Genomic DNA, 19,637 nt, shown 5'->3' with positions numbered 1-19,637 from the left:
CCCAGTGTCTGGGGACAGACATCCCGAACATAGAGGAAAGACAGCAATTCCCACGCAGCTGGTCTGGCTCACCACTGCAGACGACAACGTTCACCCTGGCCCAAGACCATGCAGGCCTACTGCAGGGTCACGACTCTTCATTCTGAGACTGGACACGTGCTTCTGCACAAACTCAGATGCAAATCTATGACCAGAGGAGACTGCACGTGTCATCCTCAGCACCGGTGACCAGAGGGGACTACATGTGTCATCCTCTGCACCTTGGCTGAAGTTCATCCTCCAGTGTCCCTTAGATCTCATGCTCTGCCTTGCATTCTGTCACTTTTAGCTGAGGGAAAAGACACATACAGAAGCTTACTTCTCCTCCAGGGCACAGGATGCTGCTTTGTTCTGTTCTAGAACATGACAAGGATCTGTGGTCCAAGTAGTCTCAGGCCTGAGCTCTTCTGAGTAGATCCAGGCAGACTATGTTGCCCTCAGCAGCCCGGGGTTGTTGCCTGTGGGGCTCCACAGCTGACCCCCTTGGCCAGGCTTTCAGAACATGGGTGAACGAGACCCTCTGCCCTGGGTCCCACCTCTCCCACTGCCCCTTTCTACTGGCACTGAGAACTTACCCTCCTAATTCTCAATCACCTTTCCAGAGAGGAGCTGAGCGCCTGCCGCCAGCGGATGAACCTGCTCAGCAAACAGCAGAAGAACATGGCAGCCCAGACCGCCCTGGAGAGAGAGAACAACAACATGTAGGTTGCCTGCAGGTGGGCTCCTGAGGCAGGCCCAGGGGTGACTCAGGGGCGTCAGGGGGCCTGCGGGGCTGAGAGGGCATCAGGGCCCTGGTGGGGTTTGGGGGCTGGAGGACCTGGAAGTGTAGGGGGGCTTGGGGTTGTTGGGGCCCTGGGGGCCAGGGCCTGTGCCATGAGCCTCTCTGTTTACTCACCGGGCTATGTGCTGTTCACGCACTGTGTTCGGGCAGGCCAGGAAGCAGGCAGCATACTCCAGCAAGGGGCACAGACAAGGCACTGGACAAGGCTGGGCCCACGCAGCTCATTCAGGGGCAGTGCCAGCCCTGGTCGCTGTGACGGGACTGTAAACCCACTAATTCTGTGGGGTGCTACAGCCCCGTGTCCACAGAGGACCCCAGACCCGACCAGTGGCTGGGGCCACTTCTCTGAACCCACAGATGCAGTGGGGTCCCATCCACAGAGTGCCATGGTGCTCTTCCCATTGCTGAGGCCCCGCCCAAGCCACCCATAAGAGAGTCACATCCAGGGACTGACCGCCGCCCTGTGGGAGAGTTTCAGGATGGAGGAGAAAGTGAGGGTTCAGAGCAGCTCAACACAGGGGGGCCAGCCAGGGTTTGGGGGAGTGCGCTGGGGTCTTTCCTGGGTCTGAGGCCTGCAGGGCTTACTGTTCCGAGGGTAGCCCCTGGCAGCAGGAGAGAGGGGGCTCCCTGGCAAGGCCCTGCCTTGGCCCCTGCCATGGGCCATACCCCCTGCCTCTGGCCAGTCTGGTGGTGGACTTGGCTCCTGAAAGTTAGAAGCCCTGGAGGCACAAGGCTCCCCCACCCATCTCCTGGTACAATCAAGGTGCTGCCCAGAGGCTCACCTGGCCCTGTGCTCTGTGCACAGGGCAGCTGTGGGCCGTCTCCAGGCTGCATCCAGGCGCCTGCACACAGAGCTGGAGAACGAAGAAGCCCTGCAGTCGAGGATTACAGCCACACTGAAGGAGAACCAGTAAGCTGGGCATTGCCCCGGAGGAGCGAACTAGGATGCAGAGCCCAGAGCAGCTGGTGGGCCAATTCCTAGCATGGGGTGAAGGAGAGACCCTAAAACCCCAGCGCTGCTTTTCACCTCCAGCCACTCAGCAGTGAAGAGGTGGTGCATGGGGGGAGGGGCACGGGGGAGGGTCCCTCTTCACCTCCAGCTGCTCAGTGGTGAAGAGGTGGTACGTGGGGGGGGGGGGGCCACAGGGGAGGATCCCTCTTCACCTCCAGCTGCTCAGTGGTGAAGAGGTGGTGCGTGGGTGGGGGGAGGGTCCCTCTTCACCTCCAGCCGCTCAGCAGTGAAGAGGTGCTGCGTGGGGGGGGCACGGGGGAGGGTCCCTCTTCACCTCCAGCCGCTCAGCAGTGAAGAGGTGGTGGACGAGGAGGCACAGGGGAGGGTGCTCCTGTCCATCCGGGTTCTCCCAGGCCTTTGAGTCCCCTGTGCCTACCTGTCCTTGATGGACACCTGCCGGGCACAGACTACTTCCCCTCCCCACCGGCCAGCATCAGGCCTGGCAAGACCCCCAGTGGCCCAGTCTGCATTGACTGCCATGAGCATTCATTTACTTTAAGAAAAATAGGGGCTGGGAAGTTGGCTCAGTGGGAGAGCACTTGCCTTGCATGCCTGAGGCCCTGGGTTCCATTCCTCAGCACCACATAAGCAAAAAGAAAAAAGCCGGAAGTGGCACTATGGCTCAAGTGGTAGAGCGCTAGCCTCGAGCTGAAGAGCTGAGGGACAGCGCCCAGGCCCAGAGTTCAGGCCCCACGACCGGACCCAAAAAAAAAGAAGGAAAGAAAGAAAAATAACTAAATAAAGGCTGGGAATGTGGCTTAGTGGTGGAGTGCTTGCCTTGCACACATGAAGCCCTAGGTTTGATTCCTCAGTACCACCTACACAGAAAAGGCCAGAAGTGGAGCTATGGCTCAAGTGGTAAGAGTGGTAGCCTTGAGCAAAAAGACACTCAGGGACAGTGCCCAGGCCCTATTTTGTTTGAAACAATGTCAAACTTAAAGAAGTGATGCAAAATGGCAGAGAGAGTCCAGGTGTGGTGGCACACACCTATAATCCCAGCACTAAGGAGGCAGAGAGAGCACCCATATTAAGTTTTCCTGCCTCGCTTCTATCCAGGCAGAGCAAGAAGGGCCCTGCCAGCCAGTGTGTGACCATAGACAGGTGAAATGGGTCTGCCTTGGCTCCTCTCTCTCTTGCTTCACCAGAGGTTCAATCTCCTCGTTTTCAGTCTCTATGTCTATGGTAGACCTTCATCTCTGCCGGCCACCTCGGCCTGTTTCCCTTTGTGCTCCTTCCTTTTCTCGCAGGCTTTAGTCTGGAGCTCTAACCTTTCCCACTGCCTTCTTCAGCTTCTTTTTCACTTTGCTGGAGCCGGCTGGGCTGGCACACATAGCTCTCCCCCGGCCCCCTCCTCCACCCTCAGTGGAGCCCAGACCCTCGCTGGCACCTTGGCGGGGGCTTGTGCGGTTACAGGGCCCAGCTTATGCCCATGCAGCTATCACCCTGGGGAGTCGGGAAGCAGATGGGGCTGGATTGGATTCCCACCAGGTCAGTTGGTGCTCCCCTGCTCCCCCAACTGTGGGGGACGCATTTCATACCTGCACCCCACCTGCTTCAGCCGCACCCCACAGGGACCTCTGTGATGACAGTTCTCAAAGGGGGAGAGCCAGGGGCTGACACCATTTAATAAAGCAGGAGAGGAGGAGAAATTCCTAACTCAAGCCAGGGTGTTCACCTGATGCATAGGCAGGCAGAGCCCTCCACTTAACTCTCTGAAGGCCAAGAACACCCGTGGTGCTCATCTAGCACACAGAGGCCAGACCTGTGTTATCAGCGTGTGCCTGGGCTGCACTAGCCCCTTTGCACGGGCAGTCAGTGCGCACATCACCAGTGTGTCAGCTCTGGGGGTTGGCAGCCCTCCCTGCTAGCTTCTAGAAGCCACTGACGCTCACAACTGAGGAGAGACCTGAGTTTCAGAAAGGACTGTTTACAGCCTCAGCCCTGTTGCTGCTCATATGAGCTCCTCCGAATTGAAGATGACTCAGGACTAAGTGTAGTGGTTCACGTCTATAATCCCAGTTACTCAGGGGGCAGAGATCAGGAGGATCACAGTCTGTGGCCAGTCCAGGCAAAAAGTCATGGAGATTCTGTCTCAGCAAGCAAGCCAGACCTAGTGGTTCAAGCCTCTCATCCTACCAAGGTGGGAGACACGAATAGAAGGATTGCAATCTGAGGCTGGGCAAAAGGGGGCCTTACCTGAAAAACAACTAAAGTCAAAAGGCCTCAGACTCGTTGTCTATGTGCACACAGACAATGGATCAGGTCCTGGCCAGCTGCTGGCACTGGGGATGAAGGTGGTTGGAGGTGGGCAGTGGGACCCCACCTCCAGGTGGTGCTGGGCTGAGGGGCACCTTGGAAGAGGGAGATGACCTGTCACAGCTGGTGGTGTCCAACGACCACCCATGTGTTTGGCACCACTTGGCCCAGGGCTTCCCAGGGCCCTGGTATGGAGGCTGCTGGCCCCAGGCCCCAGAACCCTTTGCCCCCAGAAACATCAAGTGCCCTCTCGCTTGCCAGGAATGCCATGTGGCACATTGAGCTCAAGAAGGTGCAGTTTGAGGATGCCCGGAAGTGCATCCAGGAAGAGGCGGAGGCCAAAGGGAGGCGTCTACAGGCACACGCAGCCCAGCAGCTCCACAAGGAGAAGGAGGCCTTGGGGAAGGCAGAGAGAAACAGGCTGCTGCGGACCCGGTGCGTGGCACCCAGCCCTGGCCTGGCTTCTGCCAGTCCCTCCATCTCCGCACCAGGGCTGTCTAGGCTCCCCAGGCTCCCTTCCCCCCCCGACAGCCCATGCTTGCTGGGGCCCAGTGTCCCCAAGCCAGCCACTCCCCGCCACCCGCTCCCTCTTCCTTCCAGGCTCCTCTGCTGGCTCTGAGCCTTGGAGTACTTGGGCTTAGTCCCCCATGCCCCTGCTCAGCCACCCAGCAGCCACCTGGGGGTCCTCCCCATCCCTGGAGCAAACTTCTCTCCCCCCTCTGGATTGTGCTATACATTCGTTTCCCACCCTCTACAGATGCCTGCCCACCACGATCTGCTGCCCAGGCCAGAGACCAGCTCTGCCTGACCCTTCCCCCTCCTCCCTAGACCCGGCACATTGCCAGCGCTGCTCCCTGCGGGTCTGGCACCCTGGCTGTGTACACTCAGACTCCTCACCCACACTCCTCGCTGCCCTTGGTCTCTTTACCAGCCTCTTTCCTTACTGATCTCTGCTCAGCCTGGACCAAACGCTACACCAGAGCTCCAGCAGCATCTCCTTTAGCATCTGCCCAGTGTCTCTCAGTCCCAGGATCCAGCCCTGGGCATGTGTGAGCTGGACCTGGACACAGGAACTGCTCCCAGTGCAGCTCCGAGTACCCAGGGGCTCTGTCTCTGCCTTGTCACTGCAGGAAGTCCATGCACCTGCAGCGGGAGCTGGGGCTCAAGCACCAGAAGCTGCTGGAAGACGCCCAGAGGAACCACAAGGTGGCAGTGAAGTTCCTGAAGGCCTCCTTGGGCCGGTGCGTCCCCTCAAAGCTTTCTTAGGGCTCCCCTAAGGAATTTAGTAGTGCTCTCCCTCGCTTTGTTTTGAAAACCCCGTTTCTAAATCTTTACTACCTTGTCATCAGAAACGGACATGTCTGCAGCTTCAGCTCTGACTTGCTGTCTTTGGAAGAGGATTGTAGACAGCGAGGCCCTGGGGAGGGTGGGCCAGCCATGCGTCCCCACAGCTGCCCCTGGGCTGGTCAGTGGACACAGCACGGCCTCGGGGAGGAGAGGACAGGCCAGCCACGTGTCCCTACAGCCGGTCCAGGGCTGTGTGACTCCATTTTACCCTCAGTTGGAGTGTGAGCATCTCAGGCCACTGCTGCTCTGTAATGGCCCACTGCCATTACAATAATGAACCTGCGTTCATTATTCAAAGCATACCTTCCTCCAGGATACGAGAGCGAGAGCAGAAGGAGGAAACTGAGTCCCGAGAGCACATGAAGCGGCGCATGGATGCCGTGCTGGCCCTGAAGAACAACATCACTGCCAACCGGGTGGGTGCTAGCCTCAGCCGCCCCGGGGGCCCTGCTCCTGGAGCCAGGCCTGTCCTCTGATTCCTGTTGGGCCAGACAGCCCCGCAGGCTTCATGCCTTGGCTCAGGGGTGGCGGCAGGTGTATTGGCTCAGGGCAGCACACACTCCAGAGCCAGGGACAGGGCCAGGCAGAGGGGGACATGGCACAATGGAAGGTCAGGGGCGAGGGTGTCGTAGGAGAGGGGTGGCTGCCCAGCCTCATGGATGGGCCCACACTTGCTCCAGGTCCTGGCCTCCACTTGGAGAGTTGTGAACATATGTAATCTGTCTACCTGGGACCCCAGGTGTCGCATTGATTTAAGGACAGGCCGGCCTCTGTGTGTGTGTGTGTGTGTGTGTGTGTGTGTGTGTGTGTGTGTGTGTGTGTGTGTGTGTGTGTTTGCACGCGCGCACTGTGTGTATATGCGCTGGACACTGCTGGAGCTGTGGCTTCAATGTCCCCTTTCCAGGAAACACTGCGGAAGTTTCAGGCCTGGGGCCAGGCCAGGGCTGAGCTGGTGGAGCAGAAGGCCCAGGCAGAGAAGGAGCTGATCCTAGCACAGGGCGGAGATGCCTTCAGGCACCTCATCCACCAGCACCGGCTCCAGGAGCTGGAGGCTCAAAAGCGGTGAGGCCCACAGTCCCTGCTTGGGCAGTGGTTGCCAGTCTCTTGAGTGTTTGATCCTCACAGTGGGGAGAGCTGACCCCTGCCCAGGCCTCCCCACCGCCACTGAGGAATAGGAGAAGAGGGGTGCGCCCCCACCCCCGCCTCCCTTGCCCAGAAGTCCAACCTGCAGGTGCTAAGAAGAGCCTGGCTCCTTCCCCAGGACCTTCGAGGAAGAGCAGAAGCTGCGAAGACTGGAGATAGTCAGCAAGATTTTGAAAGAGGAAGCGAAAGAAGAAAACAGGAAAAAGAAACAACACCGGCCTGCCAGAACCACAGAATGCAGGACTCTGCGAGACAAGACCTGGAACTACATCTCCGACATCTGCGAGGGCAGGGTAGAGCCCGTGACCTCCCATTACCCCGATGAGGTCTGTACCTAAGGGCCAGGAGGGAGGGACGGCTGTGCAGTCCAGGTGTGGAGGAGGAAGCACCTGAGAGCCCCGGGGCCACAGCTCAGGTGCCCCACCAGGCCTCTCTTCACAGCCCTGACAGAGCTGCCTCTGCTCCGGCTCCCTGCAAGTCCCTCGCCTGGCCCCGGGGGGGAGCACAGCCAGCCCTGTGTCCAGCCCACCTCTCCATCCCTCACCAGGGCTGTGCTGTGCCAAAGGCCCCAGCAGGCAGTGACAGCTCTAATCTACCTCCCCCTAGAGTGTGGGATTGCCTGGTGTGTGCCATCTGTGAGCTCCTCCAGGTGTCTTGGCGTCAGAGGAGGCCTTTTCCTGTTTCCGTCTCTGTGTATCCCCCTTCCAGTCCCCTACCGGGTCCTTCACACATCCCTCCTCTAGCGAATATTGCTTGCTCCCACACATTTACCTTGTCCTCTCTCTGGAAGGCCTTCCCTGAGTCCAGTGTGCCGTCACTCTGAGTCTTTGCACTGTGGCCTCAGCCTGTTTTTCTGTTATGGTGCCCACTGCAGAGCAGCAGAGCCAGAGCAGTCAGACGAGGCCTGAGCCCCCAGCCAGTCCTAGGGACCCAGTGACAGCTGTCCTCCCAGGGCTGGCACAGGGCTCTGCCAGGGCCTGGAGTGTGATTGGCATGCACCCATGGAGGGATGCAGTATGCCCATCACTCAGTGTGTCCCCTAATGGAAACATGGTAGGTACCTTGTAGATGATGATGTGCAAAAGCATGTCGTGTACAAACGTCAGCATGTCACATTCTAAGTGGCACAGTGCCCTTGTCTCAGAGGAGCTGCCTGAACTGTATGGAACTTGTGAGGGTCCTGAGCCAGGGCCCCAGGAGCTTATCTGCTCATCTTCTGCTCATCTGCCTGTCCTCTTCCCAACACTGAACATGCCTTGCTGCTCTCTTGCCTGCAGGAGCCTGAGGATGAGCCCCCCCAGCACTTGTGGCTCTCGAAAGCCCTCTCCACCGAGTGTGTGCAGGTGGACCTTGCAGACCTCAACATTCAGGAGGAGGTCCTGGCTGAGCCAGAGATCCCTGGGCTCTGGAGTGAGGACTATAAGCCATACCAGGTGCTGGCCTTCCTCTGCCTCCGAGCTGCCTTCTCCCCTTGCTGCTGTTTGTCCACTCCCCCACTTCCCCTCCTAGAGCCCTCGGAGCTGGCCCTGTGTGGCTCACTACTCCCCTGGCTGCTCAGCTCCAGTCCTGGGCCTCGGGCCTCAGGGTGGGACAGGAAAGGGAGGTCCCTCCTCACTCTGCTCACCGTCAGGAAAAGACATGAGCTCACACTTCCTTTGAAAGCCTATTTCTGGAAGCATGCCCTGTACAGAGCCCGGTCCTCCCCTGCTGGGGCTCCATCCTCTACTCAGTCGCAGCCATTTGGAAGCAGAGGACAGGATAAGGCTGGACTGGCCGTTCCACTCTAAAACCAGCAGGACATGGTGGACACGGTCAGGCACCATGCACTCTCCACCATGAAGTACCAGAGGAAAGGCCAGCTGGTGGCCAGGCAGGGACAGTCATCAGAAGGAAAGCCTCAGGGCAGTTTTCCACTGCCGCTGACCCAGTTGCTGGCCTCAGGTGTCCTGGTGGCTGTGCATCTGGCCCAGACTGGACTTTCACTGACATTACTACTTGAGGAAGTTGTTCTCTGTAGAACTTTCCAGAAACCTTATTCTTACTCGGCAATCTAGAACATTCCTCTCTGCCATTACTTCCCTAAAACTTGCCTGAGTCCTCCTGTTTCTGCCCTTTTTCCTTTTTTTTTTTTTTTTTCCTCCAAAGCATGGGATCTCTGCCTGGCCTGTGACCCAAAACAAAGCCAGGGCCTGTGGCAGACAGAGCCCAGAGTACTGAGCCCTTCCCTGCTTTGCTTAGCCCTGCATGTGGCCAGGTGCTGGGCCTTGAGTGGGCACAGGCCTCTGCCTCTGTGACCCCCAGGTGCCCAAGGAGGAGGTGGACCAGAAGCCTGTGGGCGGGACCAAGATGGACCGGGACATCCTGGCCCGCACCATGGAGCAGCTGCGTAGCGGGATCATCCACAAGCAGGTAGTGTCCGGCCGGGAGTTCAAGGGCCGGCCCTTCAACAGCAAGCCTGAGGTCATCCACTTCAAGGTGAGTGGCTCCCTGGTCAAGGGGGAAGCGCTTTGCCCCCCATCCTGCCTCTGACCCCTTTTGCTTTGACTTAGGGAACCCGAGGCTAGCAAGCAAGGGCTGGGGCAGACACCCTAAGGATGAGGAAGTGCCAGCCTCCTCCTCCTTCCTCGGGACTCGGGGGCCTCAGGGGACAGGTGGCCAGGTAGTCGCCTGCCAGGCAGTGTCTGCTAGGCAGATTCCAGCTCCATGTGAGGCAGTCTGCAGGGTGGGTGTTCAGGGTGGGTCTGCAGAGGTGGCTGAGGCTGAGATGGGTCACCTGAGCTTCTGTTCTCACTCCTACATGCCAGGCCCCACAAAACCTCATCCTGGAGCCCTGATGTGGGTGGGGAGATTCTCACCATGTCCTTCAGGCCTCCTGGGGGCCCTCAGTTCATGGAAACCTGGGGAATGTGTACCTGGGGACCTCTCTCTGGTTAACATGGGCACACAAGCCAACCCGGAACTCATTCCCCCACGCGGAGCCCATTCCCCAGCCCGGAGCCCACTCCCTGAACCTGCTCTGAGGCGGCAGCCCGGGGCCTGGGTCACTGCTGAGCCTCTATCTCCTGCAGGACTTCGATGTTGGCAAAGTGTATAAGAAGAAGATCACTTTGATAAACGCCACCTACACCATCAACTACTGCAAGCTGGTGGGCGTGGAGGAGACCCTGCGGGACTTCATCTACATTGAGTGAGGCCAAGTCCCATGCAACCTGGGCATAGGGCGGGTGGAGCTTCCATGAGGAGTTGAGATTCTGGAGGTGAAATCAGGAGGCCAGGTCTGACATGCAGACCGCCTGCTCACTGCCCACTTGGGAGGGCGGCGTCAGGGCGCGCTCCAGGTAGCTAGCGTCTTCTCAACTGGGATGCGTTTGAGATCCCGTACTGGACTGTAACTTTGTCTTCCTCCCTGCGCCAATTTTTTATTCTCTTCCTCGTCTCCCTTTGTCTTCCTTGTCTTTTGTATTCTCTTCGTGTCTGGCATGAAGTCTGCTACTTCTTCCTCTTTTGTCTTTTCTGTGGCTCTCTCTTAGCTCCTATGTCTCGGCCTCTGACGTTAGCTTACTTTTGGTCCTTTGAGACAGTCTCACTGTGTAGCCCAAGCCAGCCTCAAACTTAATCCTCTGCCTCTTCAGTGCCACACTTGGCCTTGGACTTTTTTTTTTTTTTTTTTTTTTTTTTTGGTCATGGGGCTTGAACTCTGGGCCTGGGCGCTGTCCCTCAGCTCTTCAGCTCAAGGCAAGCGCTCTACCACTTGAGCCACAGCGCCTCTCCCGGTTTTCTGGTGGTTAAGGTGGTTAATTGGAGATAAGAGTCTCACGGACTTTCTTGCCTGGGCTAGCTTGGAACCGCAATCCTCAAACCTCAGCCTCCTGAGTAGCTAGAATTACAGATGTGAGCCACTGGTGCCCAGCTTTGGCCATGGCTTTTAAGGAAGCTTTGTTGTTTGTTCCTTCCTTGTCTGCGCCAGGCTTCATGGGAACTTTTTTTTGCTGTGTAGTTCAGGTTTCCTTGAACGTGCACTCCTGCCTCCACCTCCTGGGGCTGGGGCTATAGATATGTACTACCCAGCCCAGGAAAGTTTGGCAGCCCAGCATCAATTTTAAATTTCCAGTCTGAGATCGCTCACTTCCATTAGTGTGTGACCCTAACACCCCCAGTGTGCAGGTCCAGGGGCCCCTTCCTCCCTGCCAGCATCGTCCTGAGGCCGCTGCTCTAGGGTTGAGCCCCTGATGACCCCTCTTAGGAGCGGCACAGCCAGCAGGGGTCCCAGAGTATCTGTTCTCTTAGGAACTAAAAGGAAGCCAGCCACAGGGTCTTCTTTCCCTCCCTCTTCCCTGCTGTTTTCCAGAATCTTGTAGCTGGCCACAGAGGCCCATGTGGAGAGAGTTACTATAAATTGATATTTATTTTCTCTGGCTTCTGGTCATGCTGAGTCATGTGGGCTCCTGGAGGGTGGGCATGTGTGTGCACATATAGACATCACATACATATACGCATGCACGCACACACATGCACACACATGCATACACATTCATTCATATCCCTCCCTCCCAGGTGAGGTGTCAGCTACCCAACTCCCCTCCCCAGATCAAGATTAGAATTTCCCTCAATACCTGGAAAGTATCATTATTCATTTATTCCTGGAATTTTTTTTTCAGTCAGTCCTGGGGCCTGAACTCAGGGCCTGAGCTTCTTTTGCTCAAGACCAGCACTCTACCATATGAGCCACAACGCCCCCTCCAGCTTTTTCTGTGTTTGTGGTACTGAGGAATGGAACCCAGGGCTTCATGCATGCTAGGCAAGCACTCTACCACTAAGCCACATCCCCAGCCCCTCCATGGATTTTTTTGTGGTACTAGATTGAGCTCAAGGGCTTGAGCCTGTTATGTAGATACTCTACCACATGAGCCATGCCTCCATGTCCTTTTTTCATTGGTTATTTTCTTTTTTTTTTTTTTTTTTGGTTCCAGTCGTGGGGCCTGAACTCTGGGCCTGGGCGCTGTCCCTCAGCTCTTCAGCTCAAGGCTAGTGCTCTACCACTTGAGCCACAGCACCACTTCCAGCTTTTTTCCTTTTGCTTATGTGGTGCTGAGGAATCGAACCCAGGGCCTTGAGCATGCAAGGCAAGCGCTCTACCACTGAGCCACCTTCCCAGCCCCTCATTGGTTATTTTCAAGGTAAGGTCTTGCTTTATACCTGGGCCAGTCTGGCCTGCTGTCTTCCAGTTTGTACTTCCTGATGTTGCTGGGGATGGCAGGTGTATACCACTACAGCCAGCCATCATCCTCCCCTGTAGCTGGAATAGCAGGTATGTGCCACTGCACCTAGCCATTGCTTGAGATAAGTCTCACAGGCTTATTTGTGCACAGGATGGCCTCATACCACAATCCCCCAATCTCTGCCTCCCAAATAGGTAGGACTGCAGACCCAGACCTCTGTGTCCAGCTCCGTGGTGCCTCTCGAGCTACACGTTCAGATCATAGCAGCTTTGCGATGTCTCAGCCCGCGCTGAGACACCTGGCAGTTGCTGGGAATGTCCTCCAGGCTCCTGGCTGCTTCTGCTGGATCTGATCAGCTGCTGAAGTTGCTGACTGTGTGTCTGGTTTCGGCTCTGTGTGTCTCTTTTCTGAACATCCCAAGCTCTTTTCAGATGAGCTGGCATTTCTTGGCAGTGCAGGCTCTTGCTGCACGTCTGTGATTCTTATGACTGTAGCCATTTTAATTGCATGTCTTCTAAAAGCTCCGCTTAGCTGTTCCACCCAGCATAGTCTGCAGCTTGGCCTTGCTGCTCGCTGTCTGCTTGTGTGTGCATGTCTCCTGCCAGTGACCTTATGCCTCCACCGGTGACCCTGAATCCTGCCCCTCTCCTGCCAGATGGTTGTGCCCTGGGTTCTGTGGTGGCTACCATCAAAATGCCTTCTCCCCATCAGAAATTCTGATTTCCTGCTGTCTGGGGCATAGGGCTGTGGCCAGCAAAGGATAAATTTCATTGTCCTTGTTTTGTGCCATTGCTGGGGCTTGAACTCAAGGCTTGGGTGCTGTCCCTGAGCTTTTTTGTTCAGGGCTAGCACTCTACCACTGTAGCCATAGCTCTACTTCCAGCTTGGGTGGTTAATTGGAGGTACGAGATTCACAGACTTCTCTGCCCAGGTTGGCTTTGAACTGCAGTCCTTAAACCTCAGCCTCCTGATTAGTTAGGATTACAGATGTGAGCCACCAGTGCCCAACCAGGAGATGTTTTCATATTAAGCTTCTATTTTGTACACTTACAAACACAGCAAATTAGGTAAAATCTAATGTGAGAGACCTTTTCCTCGCCCAGGGTCAGCCCCTCCCCAACTGTGCACCTGGCAATGTGGCTAGAGGTCAGGGCCACTCAAAACAAGCATCCCACCTCCTGGATGGTCCTTGCTTTCCAGACACATCCAAAGGTTACTGCAGGGTGGGGATGGGGTCTCCTGCCCCCTGGGGACACTGTGCTCTATGTGCAGCAGGGAGCACACAGACCCATGGCTGCCCTTGGCCAGGGCACCTGGACGAGGGGAGGAGGGCCCCAAGGGGTTCACCTCCCAGAGCTACTCGGTGCTCACCTAACCCCATGCCACTGTGCTTGCAGCTTTGACCCCCCCGGCCCCATGTCTGCTGGGATGTCCTGCGAGGTCCTGGTCACCTTCAAGCCCATGGTGAGTCAGAGGATGGGCAGCAGCCCTGTCTTGGCTGTTTTGTCCCAGCAGTACCTTGGAAAGCTGCAGGCAGCACAAACGGCTTGCTATTGCCCAGCTGGGGCCTCCTTAAGGGGCCTCCAGGGGTGGGCTGGGGTGGGAAGGGACCTCAGCTCGAGGCAGGCAGGCCCAGGCTCAGGCCCAGGCCTCAGTTATACAGTTGCGGCCTATGGACCTGGGTCCATCTCACATAGGTGTATGTGGTTGGTTTTTATTTTTTAGATCAATAAAGATCTGGAAGGAAATGTCTCCTTTTTGGCTCAGACAGGCAGTTTTTCTATTCCACTGAAATGTTCAACAAAGAAATGTTCCGTAAGTTCCAATTTGTATTCACGGTGTTTCTCATAGGAACTCTAGTGAGCTTGTACCCAGGACCGTGGGTACAGACAGGTGGGGAGCTCTGAACTGGGGTGCTGAGGGGAAGGGCGGAGCTCTGAACTGGGGTGCCGAGGGGGGGCGGAGCTCTGAACTGGGGTGCCGAGGGGAGGGCGGTGTCCCCCCAGGCTGTGGTTCGGTGACAGCTTGGGTCAGCCTCCAGCCTGGATCTCAGCGGGGCGTGAGAGGCTCAGGCCAGAGCTGGACAGCTGCGGGCAAGCCAGCTCCTTGAGGCGCAGGTCTTGGACCCTCTGTGGAGATTTTGGTGTGCCCTGGACACTGGTGTGATGTAGAAATTTTCAAACCTGATGAAAAGCAGGAAGAATCACAGGGTGAAATTCTATTCACCACATGTAGTCACCACCCCTGCCATGCTGGCCTCCTTGCCCGCCCACCCCTACCAGCCCCTCAGCCCCTCCGGAGCTCCTTGTCCCAGTAAGCACAGAGCCCTGTGGCTCAGGACATGGCCCCATGCTTGCCCGTGAGCCGGCTGGCGCGGCACAGCCTGCCTGACCCAAGCATGTGGCGCATCCCGGGGTGGCTGGGTGTGGCTCAGGCCTCCAGGGACACAGCTACGATCCTACACAGGATGCCTGGATCCCCAGAAACCAAGGCCGACAGCGGTAGCAGGACTCCATCCACTTGCACACATTACACTTCCCGCAACTCATTGCCCGTGGCCTGCCGCACCGAGGCTGGAAGAGAACAAGGAGTTGAGAGGAATGAAGAATTTGAGGGTGCTCCACACTAAAAATCAACTAAAAGTACCCAGGCTCCATCCAAGCACAGCTCTGACCAGACAGACAGACACGTGTGTGCGTGTGCGTGTGCGTGTGCATGTGTATATGTGTGTGTGTGTGTGCTGGGACTGGGACTTGAACATGAGTCCATCCCTGCGTATGCAGTGTGTGGCTCACCCAGAACCTTGTCCACCCTGCCTGGAGCCTCACCCATGCGGAGGAGAGACCAGCTTCCCTGGGGGGTCTCCAGGCTGCAGGTGAAAGCAGGGCCTGGGGCTCTGAGCCACAGCACCTGCAAGGACTGGCTGGCTCTCCTGCGCTGGCCGCCGTGCTGGCCAGCAGCCGCCACCCTGGCTCACTGGCGTCCTTTGGCAGCTGTCTCTCGACAGAGAGCTCATCGACTTTGGCAGCTACACTGTGGGGGAGACCACAACCCAGACCATCACACTGACCAACACCGGGGGCCTGGGCACCAAGTTCAGGTTCCTCGTGGCATCTGACAACTATGGCACAGAAGATTATGAGGCCATCCTAAAAATGGTAAGTAGGCCACTGCGGGCCGTTGCCCAATGCTGTGGCTGCCTAGGCCCAGGGTCAGCTGGGCCCCATGTCTCTGCCTGGTGAGGGCAGGGCACCAAGTCGGGGTCCCACACGTGAAGTGGGCTATGAGGGTGCTGACTACCCCACAGGAGGAGCAGAAGAGACCGGAGAACATGAGGGGGACATTGAGGTCCATGGCCTCCGGAACGGTGGATCACGGCATTGTCCCTTCTCAGGCATGTGACGGTGTGGGGGAAACAGGGGGACCCCAGGAGCTAAGAGTCTGGGAGACACTGCAGCCTGCCTTGCCCTGGCCAGACCTGCAGTGACACCAAAGCAGTCAGGGACTTGATGTCACTCTCAGGAAGGGCTGTGCAGGGCCGTGGGTGCCTGGTTGCAGCCTAGGAGAGCCCCTCAGAGTGAGGCCTCTGCCTTCCAGTGAATTGGGGGAGGGTGTGGACTCCACTCACAAGCCACGAGAAGCCAGGGCTCTGGCCCTCAGTCATGTGGCAGCCAGAAAAAACCCCAGGGGAGGACACATGGCGCTGACGTGTGTGGCCCCATAGCTGAGGGTAGTAGGGAAAGGGCAGATGGGTTTCTGTGGTTAGGGCAGATGAGGGGTGAGCAGGAAGGTGCCAGGTTAGGTCCACCTCGCTGGGGCTGAGGAGGAGCCAGTAAGATCCAGACTCAGAGGCAAAGGGGCAGAGCAAGACGCAAGGAAAGGTGCAGGGACCAGAAGCGGGCCAGACACAGCTGTGATGGCCTCCGGGCCAGGGGAAGGCGGTGAGAATGCCAAGTTCCCTTTCAGAGCAGCCTCTTCACCTTCGAGGACAAAAGCATCTACGAGAAGATCATCACCAGTTTCTCTGAGACACCCTTTGAGGGCTTTGAGTCCGTGGCAGACCTCCCGAGCCGGTGGGACCCAGAGAAGCAAGATGGTGAGGGCCCAGGCAGCCGGAGGGCGGGCACTGCGCACCCCCAAAGCCCCTCCTGCCTTGATTCCGAGCAGCAGCGGGGGAATTTGGCACAGCAGGGTGCTGGACTGGCTCAGAGCACTGATATGGGCAGGACAGCCTCCAGGCATGCCCTGCACCCCCCCTGGACCCCTCACCCCGCCACCTCTGGAGAACCAGGAGTCCGCAGCAGAGCTGGGCAGGGCTTCTGGGAGCCTTCTCCAGGCTTCAGCTTCACCTGATAGTAAACACAGGAAACATCTGTACGCTCGTGTGTGTGGAGCATGGGGTGGATTGACGTGCACAGGGCTTGCTGAGCATGCGCAAGGCCCTGCATTCAGTCCCCAGTACTGGAAAATAACACTGTAAAGAAAACCAACAGCCCGGCAGCGCTGGTGGCTCAGGCCTGTAATCCTAGCTACTCGGGAGACTGAGAGCTGAGGATCGCAGTTCAAAGCCAGGCTAGCCAGGGAAGTCTGTGAGACTTTTTTTTTTTTTTCTGTCAGTCATGGGGCTTGAACTCGAGGCCTGGGCACTGTCCCTCAGCTCTTCAGCTCAAGGCTAGGGCTCTACCACATGAACCACAGTGCCACTTCCAGTTTTCTGAGTGGTTTATTGGAGGTAAGAGTCTTACGGACTTTCCTGCCAGGGCTGTCTTTGAACTGCCATCCTCAGATCTCAGCTTCCTGAGCAGCTAGGATTACAGGTGTGAGCCACTAGTGCCCGGCACCCTGGTTATTTCTGAGATAGGCTCCTGCAAACGGTTTTGCGAGGGCTAGCCTGAAACTGCAGTTTTTCTACTCCCACCTCCTGAGTAGCCAGGATTACTGGCAGGGCCTTGGTCACCGGGTCTCTGGGCCTCCTCTTCAATCCTTATGCCACCATCTCGCTTGTGGTAGACCACACGCTTCCATATACACTTTAGAAGCTGCTGCTTGATTTCCAGGGGAAGGAAAGCCTGTGCGAGTGTGAGTGTGTAGCTTTGGAGAGTCGCCATGCTGACCTGTCAAGTCTCCCCCACAATCTGGGCATCCAAAGCACCTCGCCCTTCTCAGCAGTGCCCCGTTCAGCTCATGGGCCTTCCACCATCTTCCTTTGTTATGCAGTCAGGCAGTCTATTTGGATTTATTTCTAGTATCTCATTTTGTCTTCCAGAAGCTGAGGTGCCTCCTGTGGCCAATGGTGCTGGTCCGAATGAGGAGCAGATGGAGATCACGCTGGGGGAGGTCGGCCCAGTGCCCACGCCTGCCCCGCTGCCCCTCCTTGTCCACTGGCCCTCCCTCTGATGGGCTAGACCCAGGCAGACCCCAGCCAGCACCCTAGCAGCTCCTTCCCCAGGGGAGCTGGGCAGACTCAGAACAGGACAGTTTCCTGGGTGCAGCTGGTAGCGGGCCGTCCCTGGCCAGACCCCAGCAGGCCTCGGGGCCAGGGCTTGTGTGTGACCAGGCCCAGTCAGGGACCAACCCTTGCTGCAAAGTGGCCGTCCTGGCGGTCAGCATGATGCCACCTGCTAACCCATGGCTCTGCCCCCACTGTGCAGTTGACCGAGGGGGAAATCGGCCCATTCAGCTCCATCAGAGTGCCCATCATCTTCACCCCCACCATCCCGGGACAGGTGGAGGCCAGGTTCAAGGTCGCATTTAAGAACCCACAGTCACCCACGGTGAGTACTGTGCTACTGGCGGAGAGGCCTGTCCTGTGAGGGAGACTCCAGCCCTGTCCCCCGTGAGGGAGGACTCCACCTGTCCTGTGAGGGAGACTCCAGCCCTGTCCCCCGTGAGGGAGGACTCCACCTGTCCTGTGAGGGAGGACTCCACCTGTCCTGGGAGGGAGGACTCCAGCTGTCCCCCGTGAGGGAGGACTCCACCTGTCCTGGGAGGGAGGACTCCACCTGTCCCTGTCCCTGGGAGGGAGGACTCCACCTGTCCCTGTCCCTGGGAGGGAGGACTCCAGCTGTCCTGTGAGGGAGGACTCCACCTGTCCTGTGAGGGAGACTCCACCTGTCCCCTGTGAGGGAGGACTCCACCTGTCCTGTGAGGGAGAGTCCAGCTGTCCTGTGAGGGAGGACTCCACCTGTCCTGTGAGGGAGGACTCCAGCCCTGTCCCCCGTGAGGGAGGACTCCACCTGTCCTGGGAGGGAAGACTCCACCTGTCCTGTGAGGGAGACTCCAGCCCTGTCCCCCGTAAGGGAGGGCTCCAGCTGTCCTGGGAGGGAAGACTCCACCTGTCCCTGGGAGGGAGGACTCCACCTGTCCCCCGTGAGGGAGGACTCCACCTGTCCTGGGAGGGAAGACTCCACCTGTCCTGTGAGGGAGGACTCCACCTGTCCTGTGAGGGAGGACTCCACCTGTCCTGTGAGGGAGACTCCAGCTGTCCTGTGAGGGAGGACTCCACCTGTCCCCCGTGAGGGAGGGCTCCAGCTGTCCTGGGAGGGAGGACTCCACCTGTCCCCCGTGAGGGAGGGCTCCAGCTGTCCTGTGAGGGAGGACTCCACCTGTCCTGTGAGGGAGGACTCCACCTGTCCTGGGAGGGAGGACTCCACCTGTCCTGGGAGGGAGGACTCCACCTGTCCTGGGAGGGAGGACTCCACCTGTCCTGGGAGGGAGGACTCCACCTGTCCCCCGTGAGGGAGGACTCCACCTGTCCTGGGAGGGAGGGCTCCAGCTGTAGCCACATTTGGCTGCTGCCCACAGCCATAGCTCACAATTTGCCTATTACCTGCATCAGTGCACACAAGCATGGCACGTGCACATGTACACAGACACACATAGGCCCATACATGCAAGTATGTACACATGGATGTACATCTGTGTGTAAACACATAACACAAGTGTACACCATGCAGACAGAGCCCTTCTCTCTTTTTTTTCCTTTTTTTATTTTTTATTTTGTTGGTCCGGTTGTGGGGTCTGAACTCTGGGCCTGAGCACTGTCCCTCAGCTCTTCAGATCAAGGCTAGTGCCCTACCACTTGAGCCACAGCGCCACTTCTGGCTTTTTTCTTTTTGCTTATGTGATGCTGAGGAATCAAATCCAGGGCCTCAGGCATGGAAGGCAAGCGCTCTACCACTGAGCCACCTTCCCAGCCCTTTTTCCTTTTTTTAAAAAAAAAATATTTAACCAGCCTGGCACCTGTAGCCTTTCATCCCAGCTTCTCAGGAGATCTGAGGATCGAGGTTCAAAGCCAGCCTGGGAAGGAAAGTCCATGAGACTCTTATCTCCAATAAACCACTAGAAAACTGGAAGTAATGCTGTAGTTCAAGCGGTAGAGCACTAGCCTTTGAGCTGAAGAGCTGAGGGACAGCGCCCAAGCCCAGAGTTCAAGCCCCAGGACTGACCAAAAAAAAACAAAAACATGATATCAATCAAACCCAGGGCCTTATACACACCAGGCAAGTTCTCTGTACCTAAGCTACACCCACAGCCCTAGCGTGTGTGTGTGTGTGTGTGTGTGTGTGTGTGTGTGTGTGTGTGTGTGTGTGTGCGCGCACACGCATGCGCGCGCGCGTGCATGCTGGTCCTGAGACTTGAACTCAGGGCCTGGATGCTGTCCTTGAGCTTTTGTGCTCAAGGCTAGCACTCCACCATTTGCACTACAGCTCCATTTCTGGTTTTTTGGTTGTTAATTGGAGATAAGAGTCTCAAGGGCTTTCCTTCCATGGACTGGCTTTGAACTGTGATCCTCAGATCTCAGCCTCTTGAATAGCTAGAATGACAGGCATGAGCCTGA

At 57.3% G+C, this 19,637-nt stretch overlaps 1 protein-coding gene across 9 annotated transcripts in view; it reads left to right on the top strand.

Annotated features, from left to right (window-relative positions):
* The window catches only part of LOC138838045 (cilia- and flagella-associated protein 74-like), a 47,515-nt gene that overhangs the window by 8,510 nt on the left and 19,368 nt on the right, over positions 1–19,637 (top strand). For all 9 annotated transcript variants that reach the window (XM_070037062.1, XM_070037066.1, XM_070037065.1 and 6 more), the window contains 17 exons: positions 642–740; positions 1,626–1,730; positions 4,350–4,523; positions 5,219–5,329; positions 5,749–5,851; positions 6,340–6,497; positions 6,697–6,904; positions 7,856–8,011; positions 8,880–9,053; positions 9,647–9,765; positions 13,195–13,261; positions 13,523–13,612; positions 14,791–14,955; positions 15,105–15,191; positions 15,764–15,893; positions 17,064–17,134; positions 17,449–17,571. In XM_070037062.1, the coding sequence (XP_069893163.1) occupies positions 642–740; positions 1,626–1,730; positions 4,350–4,523; positions 5,219–5,329; positions 5,749–5,851; positions 6,340–6,497; positions 6,697–6,904; positions 7,856–8,011; positions 8,880–9,053; positions 9,647–9,765; positions 13,195–13,261; positions 13,523–13,612; positions 14,791–14,955; positions 15,105–15,191; positions 15,764–15,893; positions 17,064–17,134; positions 17,449–17,571 (2,140 nt within the window). The remainder of the gene's footprint in view (positions 1–641; positions 741–1,625; positions 1,731–4,349; positions 4,524–5,218; positions 5,330–5,748; positions 5,852–6,339; positions 6,498–6,696; positions 6,905–7,855; positions 8,012–8,879; positions 9,054–9,646; positions 9,766–13,194; positions 13,262–13,522; positions 13,613–14,790; positions 14,956–15,104; positions 15,192–15,763; positions 15,894–17,063; positions 17,135–17,448; positions 17,572–19,637) is intronic.

This window comes from Dipodomys merriami, unplaced genomic scaffold (genome assembly GCF_024711535.1).
Source record: "Dipodomys merriami isolate MVZ:Mamm:240054 unplaced genomic scaffold, mDipMer1.0.p SCAF_28, whole genome shotgun sequence".
In the NCBI taxonomy this organism is placed as follows: domain Eukaryota; kingdom Metazoa; phylum Chordata; class Mammalia; order Rodentia; family Heteromyidae; genus Dipodomys; species Dipodomys merriami.
The sequence above is the reverse complement of the archived record's forward strand: the minus strand, read 5'-3'. Positions and strand labels throughout refer to the sequence as shown.